General features: G+C 42.2%; 1 protein-coding gene across 2 annotated transcripts in view; it reads left to right on the forward strand.

Annotated features, from left to right (window-relative positions):
• Positions 1-16,914, forward strand: part of LOC149316118 (copine-5) — a 197,545-nt gene that overhangs the window by 79,762 nt on the left and 100,869 nt on the right. For both annotated transcript variants that reach the window (XM_089514838.1, XM_089514839.1), the window contains 2 exons: positions 1,084-1,123; positions 4,370-4,446. In XM_089514838.1, the coding sequence (XP_089370964.1) occupies positions 1,084-1,123; positions 4,370-4,446 (117 nt within the window). The remainder of the gene's footprint in view (positions 1-1,083; positions 1,124-4,369; positions 4,447-16,914) is intronic.

Below are 16,914 nucleotides of genomic sequence, written 5' to 3' on the forward strand. Positions count from 1 at the left end.
AAATTATAAATAAATAAATAAAGTAGGAAGGAGAAATATTGGTACTTGAAGGTATCCCATGTGGCCCTTCCTACCCCCCCGATTGCTCCTCTAAACCTCTGAGACATGTTTTTTAAAAATTCGCTGTGGAACAATATAATTTTCAGTAAAAAAACAAAACAAAACAAAAGACTCCAGAGTATACAATATACCATTCCAATTCTCTCAGGGAACAATGGAAGATTGTCCCTGAAGTCACTTAGAAGTGACTTCCTGGATCATCCTTTTCACTTCTCCAAGATGGCAGCAAGTGTACAGCCCAAACAAGGTCAGGGGAGACAAAAACAATGATTGTCCAAATGTGCTCACCTTTATTTTAAAGCATTCCAGTTTAAAAAATCACATTCAGAATGACAGTTTGACTTCGCCTTTGGAAAAAGTTGACTATTGTATTTAGCAACATTTATTCCAGCTCTTGTCTGATGTTTGACATATAGAATCAAAGACCATTTGTTGTGGTGGTGGTGATGGTGGTGTGCCTTCAACCGTTTCTGACTGATGGTGACCCAAAGGTTTTCTTGGGGTTTTCTTTGCAAGACTTGATCAGAGGACGTTTGCCATTGCCTTTCTCTGAGGCTGAGAGAGCATGTGACTTGCCCCAGGTCAACCAATGGGTTTTATGGTCAAATTGAGAATCAAACCCTGGTCTAGTCTGGAGTCATAGTCCAACACTCAAACCACTATAGGATGCTGCCCCACTTAATCATTTTCCACACTCCAGTTTCATTGGAGCTTTGAAAACATTGGGGCACCTTTCAATCTTCTTGTCCTGTGTGTTCTAACCTGACCTCTATTCCTTGTTTTAAGTAATGGATGAAGAAAACAGGTCAGTGTGTTGGTCTCCAGAGGCAAACCACAGGAACCACACAGAGAATAAGCAGATCTGCTCTTGTACCCTTGAGTAACCTTAAAATGAGCCTTCTTCACAGAATTTGCAAAGGGCTCCCTGTTCTTAGGTGCTACTCAGATTGTGCAGAGGGGGAAATGTCCAGATTCTACAAGGCTAAACTATGATGAATGACTTCTGCTTTTCTTTCCCTGCAGATATGATGTGGACTCCAAGAGCCCTGACCTGTCAAAACATGTAAGTTAAGTGCACATTCCATGCTTCTTTGTGTGATTCTTATATTTTCCAGATAATTACTCTTTGAGCTTCCTATCCCCCCCCCCCCCCTGCTTTTTCTCTGCATACATAAGATGCTGCCTTATACAGGGTCAGACTATTTATGCTTTGAACTTAGTATTATTTTTTTTGAAGGCTATTGTTGTCCAGGATCTAAGTCAAAGATCTTTCCAATAACTTGCTTTAAAATCCATTCTTAATGAGAGATGCTAAGGATAAGTCTTGACCTGCATGCAAACCATGACTGCTGAGTGATGCTCTTTCTCCAAACTTGTGCAATATCACTAAAATCCAGTATTTTATCTTAGTCCTTAAAACATTGTTCCACTCATTGCAAAAGTTTTAAAAACACTCTTCTCTTTCCCCACCCAGCATTTCTGTTTTATTGCATAACTGATTTTGATTGCATGCAAACATGATCATATTTCCTACTTTTGATTTCTCTTATTGAGTTACCATTTCCTTATTTCATTCAATTTAGGATCCTGTTACTTGTCTCCAAATGTATTTATTCCCTTGCTCATGCTTATTTTTCATCTCTAATTTGTCCATATATTCCTCCTTAGTCATTTTAAAAATCTAGATCAGATGGTATGTCCACTGGCTAAAGCCAAGATATGCGACATTCTGTGCAGTTCCTAGTTTGTCATGTGCTTCACTAATAATATTGCTACTCTGCTATTATTATTATTATTATTATTGGTTCTAATATTATTGCTCCTTAATGGTTCTTAATGAGGACAATCCTACATCTGTCTGTACAGATATACGGCCAACTAGGTTCAGTGAGGGTTACTCCCTGGAAAACGTGCCTACAATTGCATCCTTACATACTGTTTCTCTACTGTCTAGTCATGGACCATAGAAGTACAGCCCGTGGAAGAGAGGGTGACCACATCACTAGTAGGAAGAATTATTGTCTTTCTTAACAGCCAGCCTGGTCTGGTCTGGTCTGGGCTAGAGGAACTACTGGTCTGACTCTGCCTAAGGCAGCTTCTTATGTTCCTGTATTCTTTCTACATTGCAGATTAGAATTCTACATGGGAATAGGGCTGCATGGTATGACCCAGTTCTTAACTTAATGTGTAGCATGAGAGCCCCTTCCCTTTAATTTCATGCTTGTCCAATAATGTCTGTAGAAAATACTTATGTAGAATGGATAAAGGCTTGGTGATTTTATGAATGGTACTAGAAAAGCATGAGATTATTTTGCTTTTTTTTTTTTTACCTCAGATAATAATATGGACCATTTTTCAAAATAGATATGCTGAGGACAAAATATATATTTTGAAGTATGGTCCATATTCTCGGAATTAAAAAAATAAGGGTAGTAAAAAAAAGTAAATAGTTTTACAGCTGGAGTGTATTTGTTCTTAGAAAACCTACATTAGACTTTGAATGTTTGTATATTATTATAAAGTTTATTTACTTTCACTTACTTCTTTTGTCTGAGATAGCATTTTTTGTAGTTTGATTTCCCTGCTATATTCATAATATTAGTGCTCTATGTATATTTTGGTTGTAAATTATGGTATTCTATTTTGGTCTGCACTTTTGTATTCCTATTCATTTGTTATCCTAAATATTGCTATCCTTTATAATTATTATATTTTAGACATCCTTTTGACTGAAATGAAAAATGTCCACAGGGAGGCTGAGGGAATATCTATATCAGAGCATTATGCCCAGCCTGGCCTCTTAATCTGATCACATGCACCAGGCTGGATCATTGGGCAAATAGGCCAGCCAGGCTAATACAGCATCAGTCCCACTGGCCTGTCCCCTGTTTTCAGAGCTGCTATTGGCACTTCATCACAGGCAGAAGCTGTGTAAAGTCTGCCTGGCATGCCACCACTTCTGCTCAGCAGTGGTGATCCTGCACCAGGTGTGACCCGGTGCAGGAGTGGGACTTCCTGAGTGGCAGGACTTCTAGTGGGACTTCTGGGAGTGGGGGAGCATGGGAGTGGCAGTGTGGGCCTGAAGCACATCTCCACAGGGCCAAAAGAACACCTGCGTGGCCGGAGATGCACTCATTTGGGCCAAAAGAGTGAGTGCATCTGTGCAGGCCAGAGTCACAACAGCATGGGCCCAAGGGGCACCTGTGCAGACCCAAGAAGCACCTGTGCAGCCCCCAAGGAGCATTTGTGCAGGCCTGGGCATTGCCTGAGGGGGCCTGCACAGTGTCCATGGGGTCGTGGGCAGTGCCCATGGGGCGGGGGGGCCAACTGGGTGTCAACCCCCCTTCTGGGTGTTACCCAGTGCGGCATGAACCCCCACACACCCCCAGTGACACCACTGCTGCTGAGGATAGAAATGGAAACTTGGACTCCTTGTTGATCACATATCTGGGCACCCATTTCTGTCCCCAGCAGAAGTGGTGACACATTGGGCAAGCTTTGTGAAGAGCTCCAGCCCATGAGGAGAAGTGGATCCAGCTCCAAAACCAGGCTATCCTCTTTCCTTGAGCTGCTCAACACAGGGAAGGGTGGTGGTGCAGCTCTTGGCATGTGGACAAGTGGACTGGGCTGAATCAAACCCATCCCAGCTGTCTACATGCCAAAAGAACCTGAGTTCACTCCAGGGTTTCCAGGAAATGGCAGGATTCTTCTTGGCTTTCTTAATTCAGAGCCAAGTCAGATTAAGGGCAGAAAAAAACATGGATCTTTCCCAGAAGTAGCCATACAGCATCAGGACTGCCAGCACTGGCTTTGTGGTGAGTATGGTGTTTTTCATCCATGTAGACAAGCCCTGAATTTTTTACCATGAGTAAATCCCAAGCATGTCCTGAGAGGGTGAGGAAAGAATCCTTCCTAAAACACTTGGCAGCTGCTGCCAGAATTGACAGTACTGATCTATATGGACCAGTTGTCTAATATTGTACAGGGTAGATTCATACATTCCTAATGGGTCTACTTTAAATAAGACTGATGCTGGGTTTAGACCAAGGGTGAAAATTATGCAACTTTCCAAATGTTGTTGTTCTACAACTCCCAGCATTGCACACAATTGGCTTTTCTACAAAAGGCTGTTGGTACTTTTAGTCCAACCACATCTGGACATTCACATGATTTCCACACCAAACATCTCTCATAGTTTTAATAACCTGTTGATAACCTCTCAACTCTAGTCTCCACAGGGACCAGGACAGGAAAAAAACAAGATGAACTTGTGTAATTTTCACGTAATGGTATTAATTTCCTTCATCAGGATTTCCTCGGCCAGACATTCTGCACACTTGGTGAGATTGTTGGGTCACCAGGAAGTCGCCTTGAGAAGCCTTTGATGTGAGTGCCCAGCCCATACAGATGCTGAGGGCCTGCATGCCAGCGATAGCTGCCCTGTGGTGGTTGGCAGGATTTAAGCTGTGGGCAACTTGGCTAAATTTTGCTGTGTGTGTTCTAAAGATATTGAACCAGAATGTAGTGAGCTGTTACAGACTGATAGCAAAGGGATCAGAGAAACCATATTCCCATCTAAGAAATCTGTTGGTTTAAACTTGAGAGAATAAAAATGCTAGCCAGGGCTGTGGCTATTGCTGCAGTAACACACAGATTCTGACAAACAGCAGAGGCATTCTTCCTGGATCTCTCAGTTTAAATGAAAAACACAAGAACAAGACCTGCATGCTACAAATTATCTGAATTCTACACCAGTTTGATAATCATGGTTCCATTCAGAGTAACTCACAAATTGTAGCTTGCTTGAGGTGCTGAGTTTGGGAGCCCTTCATTTTCCTTCCCACCTAACACACACAGTAATATAATGCCAGGGATGTCAAAGAAGACTGAAAGACTCTTCACATTTGTTGTATACATTAGTTTATTGATTCAAGCAGTACTCATTCATGGCTTCCATGTTAGTGGAGCAGTAGGGAGTCTTGGAGGTGCCTCATCCACAGGGTCTCCATGAGTCGGAGTTGACTTGAGGGTAGCTAACAATAACAACAAATCTGTTCTAGGTGTTAATTTGAACTTTAAAAGAGATACCAAAAGTGCTGGACATATTTGGGAGGTAGTATTCAATGTCTTGGAATCTCCTTTAAGGTTTAAACTAAAACCCAAGGTGGATTCACTGTCTCAGTCATAGAGAAGCCAAGACTGGATTCTGAACTTTGGCAATTCAATTGAGGTCTATCTCAGTCATCACCTATAACTGCTCCACTCTATAGCAAATTTCTACTTGCTAGGAAGGTAATTATACTAGCTAGATACAGGTTGGCAGCAAGACATATTAGCATAGCTCAGATTTGAAGTGACTAGATAACCAGCAGCATGTATTTTGCGGCACCTTATTAAATTAAGTGAAACTGATACCATGTGCATCCTTCCTGGAGGTTTACGTTTTGAGGCTTTGGTGGTGAGGAAATTTTGTGCATCTCACCCCTGCAAGACTAATTTTATTTTTCTTTTGTTTTCTTTTATGATGCCAGTCAGTGCCTCAAATGCCACAGCAGTCCTGAACAGTGTGTTGATCAATGTTTGTCTTTGTTCCAAAGACTACTCTTTGAAGCTTTGTTTTGTTTTCACTGTGCTTCTAACCTTTCCTTTTGCAGTTCATGTTGTCTCATCTGGTGAAGTTCTAGCAGGGTCACAATGCCTTATTAAGATGAATTCTGGTGGATCTTGCAAATATACAGATTAAATGCCTGGCCTGGCTTAGTTGGTACACCAAGTGTCTCTTCTTGCTAACAGAAAACTAGCCAGGTACCTAGCTTCCTGCTTGTCTGCCTGTCTACCATAGGATGGAATCCTTTTGTTGAATTACACTGGTGTATCTGGAGGTTACACCAGTTGAAATACTGGATAGGTCTTGGACAAAGTTTTTCACCTAGCTGTTCTGGGCACAACTCTACCCTGTCTGATGCAGACAGCCCTTGATGGGCTGGGATGTATTTCTATGTTTGCGCTTGCTAGGAGAGCTCTTTTTGTCCCATTGTCTGGTTGGCTGCTGTTGCTCTCTTGGAATTAGGTATTAAATAGGATCACAGCCAAAATGTCTAGCAGAACATAGTGTGTGCTGTGATGTCACAGTGCAGGGTTGTTGGCTTTGGTCGCACACTGGCAGTATTCAGTGATGAGTGAGAAAATGCAAAATTTTCATTAATACATGACATGAAATAAGTTTTGCTTGCATACATAGAAGAGGAAGCATTATATTTTGTTTAGCTTCCAGTTCTAAATACATTTACTGGAAAGTCCAAAACAGACCAACAGAATATGTGTAAAACTTAGATTTTAGTAATGCTTTAAATCTGTAGTTTAGGCCTAATTAGAATACTTTGAATAAATTATTGACTGGTGAGTGAACACATAGATAAATGCAATTGTTTCAGTGAGTTTATTCTAACTATATGATTGAAACTTTATTTTTCCTCCTGTGATCTTGAAGACATAGAGCTTTATTGCACCGGGTTCTCAGCCCAGCCCGGCAGGAAACGGAAACAAGTGGGGGACAGATTTTACCGCACACACCCGTCCCTCACTCGTTCCGTTCCCCCTCTCTTCCCTGCCCATTCCGTTCCAGAGGGAACGCTTTTTGAGAACTGTTCAGAACAGTTCTCAAAAATTTCCCCCTCTGGAACGGATTAAGAATGGAAGAGAGGGGGAATGGAACGAATGAGGGACGGGTGCGTGTGGTAAAACCCGTCCCCCACTCGTTCCGCACTCGTCCCTGCTCCTTCCGTTCCGTGCTCAGAACGGAACGGAAGGAGCCAATGCAATAAAGCTCATAGAGATGTGTGCCTCGGGGGAAAGTCCAATTATTTTTGGCAAATGTGAAACATTGAAGAGGGAGGTGGGCTGTTCCTAAACCCAAAATTACTTTGAAAGGTCTTCTTATAATGATAAACCATGGGTCACTGTTACGTTGGAATGCTGGTATAGCTAGAGACCATTAAACCCTGAAGAATGTGTAAAGCTGGGAGTGGCTGCAATTCTATTTAGTTGACAGAATCGACACTGAAAGCAATTTTGAGAAATCAGAGAGCTGGACCTAAAAACCAATAATGTGAAATTCAATAAAGACACATGTAAAAGTATTACAGCCACACAGGAACAGGGACATAAAATATTGTATTTGTTCTGTAACAAATATTTGAAAATTTGAAAAGAGGCTATACACACTCTCACACACATGTGCATATCTGCATGTGCCTGAGCACGCACACACACACACACACACACATAGAAGAAAGGTTCAAAAAGTTTCCAAGACTCAAAGGCACCCTTTATCAGCTATCTAGCATTATGGATGATGTTAATATCCCTGTGCTGCAGTGATTAAAAAGAAAATGAGTCTTCACTTGATTGTGTTTTTCCTTTGGCGCAGTCCTCCAAATATAAATCTCAGGTTTCCACAGGATGCATGTGTGGCAATTCAAGTGGAATCAGAGTAGTATAATTGTGTAATAACAAAGGGGGCTCAGCCACCTAGGAAGTTGTTGTGAAGTTCAAGTGTGGCAGTGGAAGAGGAGGAGAGAATTATGTGTGCTGCCTTGATCTTGAAGGAAAGGTAGGAAAGAGAGAAAAAATAAGAGAATGTGGCTATTAGGTTGGGGTGGGGTGGACCTGCTGTATTGTGCTGGATCCCTCCTCACTTAATTTGCACTGAGAAGCAATTGCAGCCATAGCATTGCAGCTTCTAAATCCCAGCAGCAGCAACTCTCCTCATTGTTGAAGAGAACAGTCCCAGAGCCCTAGGAAGGCAGCAGGTGCTAAGGATCCTCTCTCAATTGCTATCCATAATTGGAACTGAAGATAGAAAGAGTGAGAGAAAAGAAAGATTCACTCTTCCGTCTTTGCAAAAGCTGCTTATTAATTCAAAAACACCATGGGAGGGTGAATGCAAAGAGGAAGGCAGTAAGTACAAGTGGATGGGGGCATTACGGAAACCCACTGCGAAATTAATTATCATTGCCATTGGAAATAAGACGGAACCCCATGCTTTCTCCTTAGAGAAGCAGCAGGTATAAAGTGCCAATCCTGCTTGGGTGTAAAGAAACATAAAAGGAGGCAGATTTCTAATAATTATTTATGCCGTGTGCAGCTTTTCTGATGTGCAAAACACTTTTACAGTCCTCATTTGTGTTTCTGTCTTAAGGGGACCCTGTTATTCCCATTCTATAGATAGAGAAATGAGACCCAGACATAGTGGCTTGGATTCTGACAACTCTAAGTAGAAGCTAAACTTTCAAGAGATGCTTTTCCAATCCCAAAGCAGATAACGCAGCTCTAGATAAAAGCCAAACACACACACATGCAAAGAGAGGAAAGGTGTAAAAGTGGTTATGCTCCAGTGTGATGCAAAGAAATCAACCTTTTTACTAAGGAATTTCTGTCTGGGTTTTTTAGGAGATGGCTCAAGGCTTCTTCTCTTGCAGAATAACTAACATCTTTTTCCAGAGCTTGAAGGTTACCTTCAGAAATAATTATTTACATTTATAGTTCTAAGGCCCAAATATAGGGCCTTAGTTAGCTATTGCTATAATTTTAAAAAAGTAACTCTTTCTTTCCCCCATTTTCAGAAGTGGCTAATCCATAACAGTGGATTGTTCTGTGAACCTTGAAAGTGGGGTTCAGTGTTCTGAGCCCTACTCTGAAATAGATTCAACATTCACTGACCATTCCATTAACATGGAAGCCACTCACTGCTGATGAGCTACATTTTAAAGAATCTGAATGCTATGAACCACTGCCCGGCAGTATAAATCACATCCTCCATTGCAGTGACTGCAACAGAGTGCAAGGCAGCGACACAAGGCAGCACTTCAAACATGTGATATTCTTCATCCTCCATTTTGAGGCCCCCCTCCCAATATAAAATTAACAGAGTTACAGTTATGCCAAAAAATATATGAGTAGATAGAATCTTATCTATCACTCTATTTCCCCCCATTGCTGGAGGAGAAAAAGAGAATTACAAATTATAAATAATTGTTGTATTTGTGTGTCTTCAAGTCATTTCAGACTTATCACAAACCTATCACAGAGTTTTCTGGGGCAAAGAGAATGTAGTTCACCCCAGTTGGTTTCTACGGCTAAGCAGGGAATCAAACTCTGATCTCCAGAGTCATAGTTCAACACTCAAATCATGCTGGCTCCTCACAAATAATAAATGACATCCAAGGTCTGCTTTAGGTGAACTCCAAGGCAAAGTGCCCCCAGCACTCACTATGGAAATAATATGAAAATGATATTTATATTTTTTGTGCATTGGAACAGAAACACTTGTGAAGCTTTTTATTTTTTTCTTTCCTTGACCACATCCCCGCTGCAGTCCATTGAATCCTGTCAGGAATGCCAGGAGCCCTCCCTGAACTGTTGAACAGAATTCTCTGGTTCTTAGATTGTAAGTCTGAGAGTAGGAATTGTCGAAATAATTATTTGTAAGCCCTCCCTTGGACTAGAGAGGGGAGCATAAATGCTGTAAACCAATCAAGAAATACATTCTGAGGGCCTTTCATTGGGCTGCAGAGGGGGAATTGGACAAAGCTTCAGTTGTTATTGCAGGGTGGAAAACTCATTACTGTGAGAAGGATTTATATTCCCATGAGTCAAAACCCATTCATTTGCAGGATGGAGGCCTTTTGGAAGTGGAGCATGGCAACCTTCATGTTACTTCAAAAAGTTTGGTCATACTCAAGGGGCTTTATCACACCAGCCTGCTGTCTTGCCACATTCCACTGGATTAAGAATGGAAGCATACTGTTTTGGCATCATTTCTTAATCTATACTGACATGATCTGTTTTCTGCACTGCCAAATGCCACCATCCAGGAGGAAGGGTGAGAATGAGCACAGAGCAGCTGGCTTCAGGAAGGTGTTAGTAGCCACAATCACTGCTCCTCCCCATTCGCTGCTATGTGGACATTTACACAGGAGCCCTGCACTTCAGGAGGGCAGGAAGACAAGCGACCATGGCTGCCAACCACCTCCCAAAGCCAGATGTTATGGCTGCTATAGCTCAGAAGCAATATCTGACTAGGCCCAAAGTGCCTGCTATTTTGCAAAGTTCATCATAGGAGCAATTTATTGATACAGCCTCTGCCCATTTCAGAAGATACTGGGTAATTCCTTCTTTCTTTTCTTCCTTCCTAGGTTATAGTTAAGGTCACCCCTTCTATTAAGCAGGGTTGGCTGCTGTTTCAGGGGGCAGGTACTAGAAGTTAGCCACACAGTGTTGAGGGAAGACAACTGTACGCTCTATGTCCCATAACTGAGGTGCTATGGAAGATGCTGTCCCATCATCACTGTTGAGGAAAGAGTCAAATGCCAGTCCAGTCAGCTTTTGTACATGAAAGAAAAGAAATGGGGTGCTGTCTTGTTCTTTGGCTCAGGCAGCAAAATGTCTTGGGTTGTCCTTGTTCACTGCAAAATCATCTTGTGTTCAATATGGACACTGCAACAGACAAGAAATGATGAGCTGTCAGGGAGCTCACTGCAAAGCAGCAACTGTACTGATTTAATAACAAACACAGAGGGGAGTGAAAGATGTACCCCTGCATCAGCACAATTTTTGCTCTGTTTGGATCTCCTGGTGGTGTGAACAGGTCTTTCAAGCACAACTACAAAGCTTGTGTTCTTGTGTGTGTTTCCCCCTCAGGTATCTGGCGTGTTTTGAAATGGTAGATGGAGAAGCTGCTGCTGACACAGCGCTTTGTGTTTTTATCTCCTAGTCTGTGATTTGGCACTGATAGTTAGAGGAGCAGGTGCCCTGGGAATAACCAGCTCCCAAGAGATAGCAAAACATAATTGGCCTCTGTGTTTTGAACATCAGTTTGTAGCCTCCTAGGCTGGTGAACAGCTTCAGTGAAAGTGGCAATGAAAGACAGTGCACTTTGCCCAGAGTGAAGGTAGTTCTGAGTTAACAGATGGATAATATGCTTTCCTTCTTTTTTTTTATTACCAGGATTCATAGCAATTTTTCTAGATGAAATCTAAAACCATCATCTCACCCACATGGATTGAGACTATATGGGCCTTCCAAATATTTCTGGACTACAATTCTCATCATCCCTTACTATTGGCTGTGCTGTGCCTCCCCCCCCCCCCCCCCCACATGCTACAGCTTAATTTGAATGCTTGCCTCCTTGGCTGGGGGTGAGGTGTTGGGAGTTGTATTCCCCCAAAAGCACCTGTTCCAAGTTCTGCAGACTTTTCTTTCCTTACTCCTTTGCAAGTCATTATGCTGATGCCAGGACTTCAACCTCCTGTCACTTCCTCCTGATTCCACCACTAGCTTTTTGAAACATCCTTGCCAATTGAGAGATCTAAAGATCTTAAAGTCTGTACAGATTTTTATGATCTTTTGGTTAATTTAATAAAGGCATTATACATCTATGGAGTAAGGATGCAACTCCTGACTTACCTAATTAAATATGGAAATCTCATCACCACAAAAGAACAATATTTGGGGGGGGGGCACTATTGGAGTGATATTGGCATTTTCAATACTACTTTTGTGTGTATTGGTAAAATGGACAAAACTGAAAAATGCAGCTGTGGGATCTTTTGCTTATTATTGCAATTGGTAGCTGTTCTAACTGTCCTTTCTTCACACCTAGGATATATTATCTCCAGCAAAGGTATCAGACATGAAGAAGTGGGAACAGCATACAGGAAAGGAGGGGTTTTTTTGTTTTGTTTTTTAAAACTGTTTCTAGCAGAACTGTGCTTCTCTTTTGTGGTTATTCCAACATCCCATGCTAGCAAAACAGTGTCACTGTAGCAAGCCAGTTTCTTAAGCACTGTTTCCAGCTAAGCTAATTCAAGATTAGTTTTCAAGTTTGCTGGGTTCTGATTCATGGGATTACTACCCTCTGTGTGTATATATGTATGTTGAGCTTCTAAAATAACAGAGAAATGAATTCTCCTTTCTTAGCCATCCCCCTCCCTCCCTCCCTCACACATGCACATTGGACTCAGCCTAATTTCCTTGCACAGTAGCCATTTGTCACTGGAGTCTCAGTTTCCATTTTCCTTTAATTTTTCATAACCCCAGCCACATTTCTCAGTCCCTGGTTAAAGACTTGCCTGCCCTACACAGTGGATGAGCCCCTTTGATCCAAGAAGAGGGTCATTTTTCAAGGGAAAAGATCAGCACATGCCAAGGCAACTGTAGAGTGATATGGCATGTAGAAACCTTTCCGTCATAAAGCTGATCTCACATTAGTACCTTTATGATGGACAAAATGTGTGGAATATGTTCCTATTCAGGTAGCCAGATGCAGAGAGTGAGTTCTTTTTGTCTAGGGACTGGCACAGTTGGCTGGAGAGCCCACTTAGCATTTGTTTCCTCCCACTGGGGGAAGGAAGTGCCAGGTGTGATCCCTTTTTTTGGCTTTTCAAAGCTGGGTCAGGACTGAGGAGATGAAAAAGAAAGTACGCCTGTAGGAAAGGGCAAAGTAAGAGTGTCACTCCTGTGCCTCTTACAATTAGGACTTATGTTCTGTGTGTGTGTATGTGTGCACACGCACACGTGCACAAGACCAATTTAAAAGTGCCAGAAAAGGGGGGGGGCAGAAAAAGAGTAATCTGGGGAATTTGAGGCAGATAAATGTCACAAAAACAGGTTTAGAACCACATGTGGTCCCAGGGCTGTAATTTAGCCACCCCTGTTTTAGGTCTTGTTTTACCTGATGAGGCCCTGGAAGCAAAGTTCAGATGCTAGCATTGCCACATCATGCACCTTCTCAGGTATGCAAGCAGTACAAATCCAAAGGAGGCAAAGGATTGGCTCTAGATCACTTCCTCATTTTCTGATTCTAGCTCAGGTTCCATAAGTGGTGCCTCAAAACCATGTCTGATTCTCATAGCAAGTACAGTGAAAGTTTCTCAACTTTTGCAAAACACAGAGGACTTAATTGCAGGCATCATTGTCCTGATGAGGCTATGTCATAGAAGACCTTACTAGGGCCTCTCTGGACCTGTTCATATGTGTGGCTGCATGACCTGGCACTGACGTTGAAGAAAGATGGAGCAAGCTCACAAACTATTATTAAAACAGGGGAATAACCTGATACTGTGTTTTACTGGATTCAGCTTCCCTGGGGTCCCTAAAAAGGGAAGCAGGAAAAGCAGATTTACCAGTCATTTGGAAATAGGGAACGTGGAACTGCTTCATATTAAATTCTGCTATCCTGTATTTGCCCTGTATTTTCCGCAAACCCCTGTCTCCCAAAGTTGCTGCCTCTTCTGAATTTCTTCCTAGTTTTCTCCATTTGCCTGCCTGTCTCACATGGTGTTTTAGGACCTCATCCTGCTTCTTCCCTGGGCCTGATTTGGTCCTAAGTGGTGCTCTTTCCACATCCTGATCCTGCATGGGCAGCTCACATGTTGGTTTCTACTCGATGTATATGTTTAAAACAACCAGAATTGGGAAAACATATTTTTCGTTCAATTTGACCACTCCAAGTCCTCTTGCATCATTTTCTGCTTATCTTTCTGGCAGTTGTAGAATTTTCCAATGAGAAAAGAAACTTTTCCCAGCTCTGGCAGGAACACATATATAATTTTTAATTCCTGCTAACCCCAGATTTTAGCATAAAAGAGTATGGTGAGACTGATCACCGTTTAGAATCATAGAATTATAGAATCAGTTGGAAGAGATCACAAGGGCACCTTGCACATGCTCAGTAGACAGACATATATTATACTAATAGCTGCTTCCGTGGTACTGAGGGCAGATCAGACTGAGCTCTGCTAGTCGATGACAAGTGCTGGATAAATTCTCCACTCTGGGGGCAAGGAAATGGCTTCTGCCAAAACCATGTCCTCTGACTCTGCAATTTGCTAATCCATGCTGTCTCCAGCTGCTCAGGAGAAAGGTTACTGCTCTTCACTGTCAGTAGCTGCAGCTGGGGAGATCAGTCATTGCTGCTCCTTTGCCTTCTCCCATTACTCTAGTTGACACAGTGGCCACAAAAATCTGAATACAAGACTGCTGCCTTATAGCCATGAAGGCTTTCTGAGCCTCAGAAAATATTCCTAGCTCTCCTTTGAAGTAGGAAGTGACACAGGAACAGTAGCACAGGCAGTGAAAGCAGGTTATAGCCCTTAGAATTTGGCCAAAGCATGATGTTTCCCCCTCTCTTGACAAAAAGAGGAGTAAAGAAGCTCAGGTTTGTAATCTATGGGACTCATTTTGGGCCCTTTAAGTAGAAAAGGATATAGGAATACATGGTACACAAACAGACTGCCAGTCATAAGGTTCAGACACTCTTGGCTTACACAGGGACCTTGAGATCTACAGGAACTGGTGGAAGAACCTGCTCCATAAAGAAAGAAACAGGGCATTCTTGCATATAAAGCTAAACTATAGTTCATTGCAAGGGTGAAGAATCTCAGGTCCTGGGTTCAAATCATCCACCATCAAGTCCCAGTTGGGCCTTTTGAGGCAATACCCCAGACAGCGATATGCCATTCCTTCTGATGCCACTAGGATATTAGAAGTTTTCACTTCCCTTTTAAAACCATCCATAGTTCCCATGACTGATTTAAATCACATCACCCAGAACTTGATCTTGGCCTGTTTCAACTAACCTCAGTCCCCTTGAGTTTAAGGAACATTGTTTAGCTTAAACCATGGTTTGGTTAAATGTGAGGCCCATAGTAGCCCTCTACTACCTTTTCATGCCTACGACCACACACACTGAGAAGAAGAACCTCTTGGATCATAGACCAAGGCTTCAATGATGCTGCATAAGAAAGAAAGCAGAAGGAACTCAACAGTGGGGGAAGGAAAGAAAGGGAGGTTATATAAAACCAGGGCTAAAGTAATCACTCTAGGCTGGGATGGACCACTGTCAGAGGATGGGGACTATATTGGCTACCCAGGGAATCTTGGAGGCCTGCACCCACATCCCCACCAATGTTGTGAGGAATCTTGCTACCTTTTGAGAAGCCCTGGGATTGTTTTAGGCCATGGGGAGGCCTTTCTTACATCCAGCCAAAAATAAAGTTTCAAGTCACTTCTGGTCATTTTACAAAAGCCTCCTATGAACCTAAAAAAAAATCCAGGGAGGGCTAAAAAAATATGGCAAAATTGCCCCCATGTTCCCTAGAGGGTGTTGAGAGGCATTTGGAGCATTTTGTGTGCTGAGGGCCTAAAAAACAAAGTTGGGGTCTGCATACCAGTGACAGACTGCACTTTCCCTACTCCTTCCCCTCTCCAGCTTTGGCCAATAGCTGAAATTAACCATGTCGTGGCAAAACAGTACTGTCAAAATGTTTCTGCTTCCCACTGAAAAATACTGATATCCATAACTACTATTGGTCCATGTCGAACCACTGAAATTGGCCATTGAAAGGAAACAGCACCTAGACTAATTCAGTGAGATATTTCTTTTCCATTAACCAATGCTATTTCCATCCTTCCTCGTGCTAGCAAAGAGCAACTTTGTCACACATATCTTTTCAGGGTTGAAGGAAAGCTGAAATGACTGTAGAAGTCACAACTTTCCAGATGCGTCTTCCAGCACAATTAAAGAGCTGAGCCAAGATACATGGAGAGAAGGCTTAAATTACTCTTTCAGAGAATACAGTGAGAGGAGGAGCAAACCTCAGTCAGGTTCTATAAATACTGTCAATGAAACTGTATCACTGAAGGAAGGGGATTTGTGACTGTCTCAGTAGTTATGGCACCAAGCCAAGGAAAATGTGGAAATTTAGAAGATATAACTGTTCTTTGAAGGAGATGAGTGGAGGGACTTAGAGAGACTCCATCATTGCAATAATGCTCCCTCTCCAGTCTGTGCATAAGTATGAAGTTGCTCAGTGAAATCCCAGAGCCAGGACAGCATGTTTGTCAAGGTCGTGATGTGCTTGAATGTTGGCAACCATGCAGATTCTGTCAAGATTTTATCTCTTTGAATGTGATTTCCCATGGAGTCTGTTGGGTGTTTTCAAGGAATGAGAATCCAGTGGAGTGAGTGCTTATGAATAAAAACCAGGCCTTTGGACCAAAACAACGAGAAGGTTTTCCACCCCAAAGATGAAACTGTTGTCTGCAGTTTATGGGACATTGTCACAGGAACGTCACTGCTAGAAGCTTGCTGATTTTGTCATGCAGTTCAAGATGGTTTAAGAAATGAGACCTAGTCAGTGATGCCTAGTGTTGTTGGTGTATGCCTTCAAGTCATTTCTTGGTATCATGGAGTTTCATGGCATGGTTTTTTTTAGAGTGGGTTTGCCATTGCCGACTTCTGAGTCTGAGAGAATGGGTTTTCATGGCTGAGCAGGAATTTAAAACCTGGTCTCCCATATTGCCAGTTCAGCACTGAAACCACTACACCATTCTGGCTCAATGGCTAGTGACTTCTATGTTGATAGTGGTGGTGGATCCCCTCCAGATTGCATTATTTCAAAGATCTGTCCAAGGTGCTGAACCATAAGTCTCATAGGTTCAACACCTTGGATAGCTTTCTTAAAATTTGGACTAAAACCCAAGGTGGCTTCAACATACTGTACCAAGAAGCTGACTTCATATTTCAGGATTATTTGGGGTTAACTGCAATGGTTATCTTGAGAGTTATTAGCAATGATTTTATAAGCTCAAGGGTGAATTTGCACATCCATGTACATTATTCTGTGTATCATCACTCAGTGGTTTGCAGTGAACTGAAAAACATTGATGTTTGATGTGGTCTGAAATCTCTAACTTTGATATTTGATCTTTGAGGGCCATTTCATACTCCTTCCTACACATCTCAGTAATTGCTTGATGGCTGTCATCACATGATGAATAAGCATTGGTGAA

The sequence above is a fragment of the Sceloporus occidentalis genome, unplaced genomic scaffold (assembly GCF_023333645.1).
Source record: "Sceloporus occidentalis isolate IW3139 unplaced genomic scaffold, rSceOcc1.0.p SCAF_3, whole genome shotgun sequence".
NCBI lineage: Eukaryota > Metazoa > Chordata > Lepidosauria > Squamata > Phrynosomatidae > Sceloporus > Sceloporus occidentalis.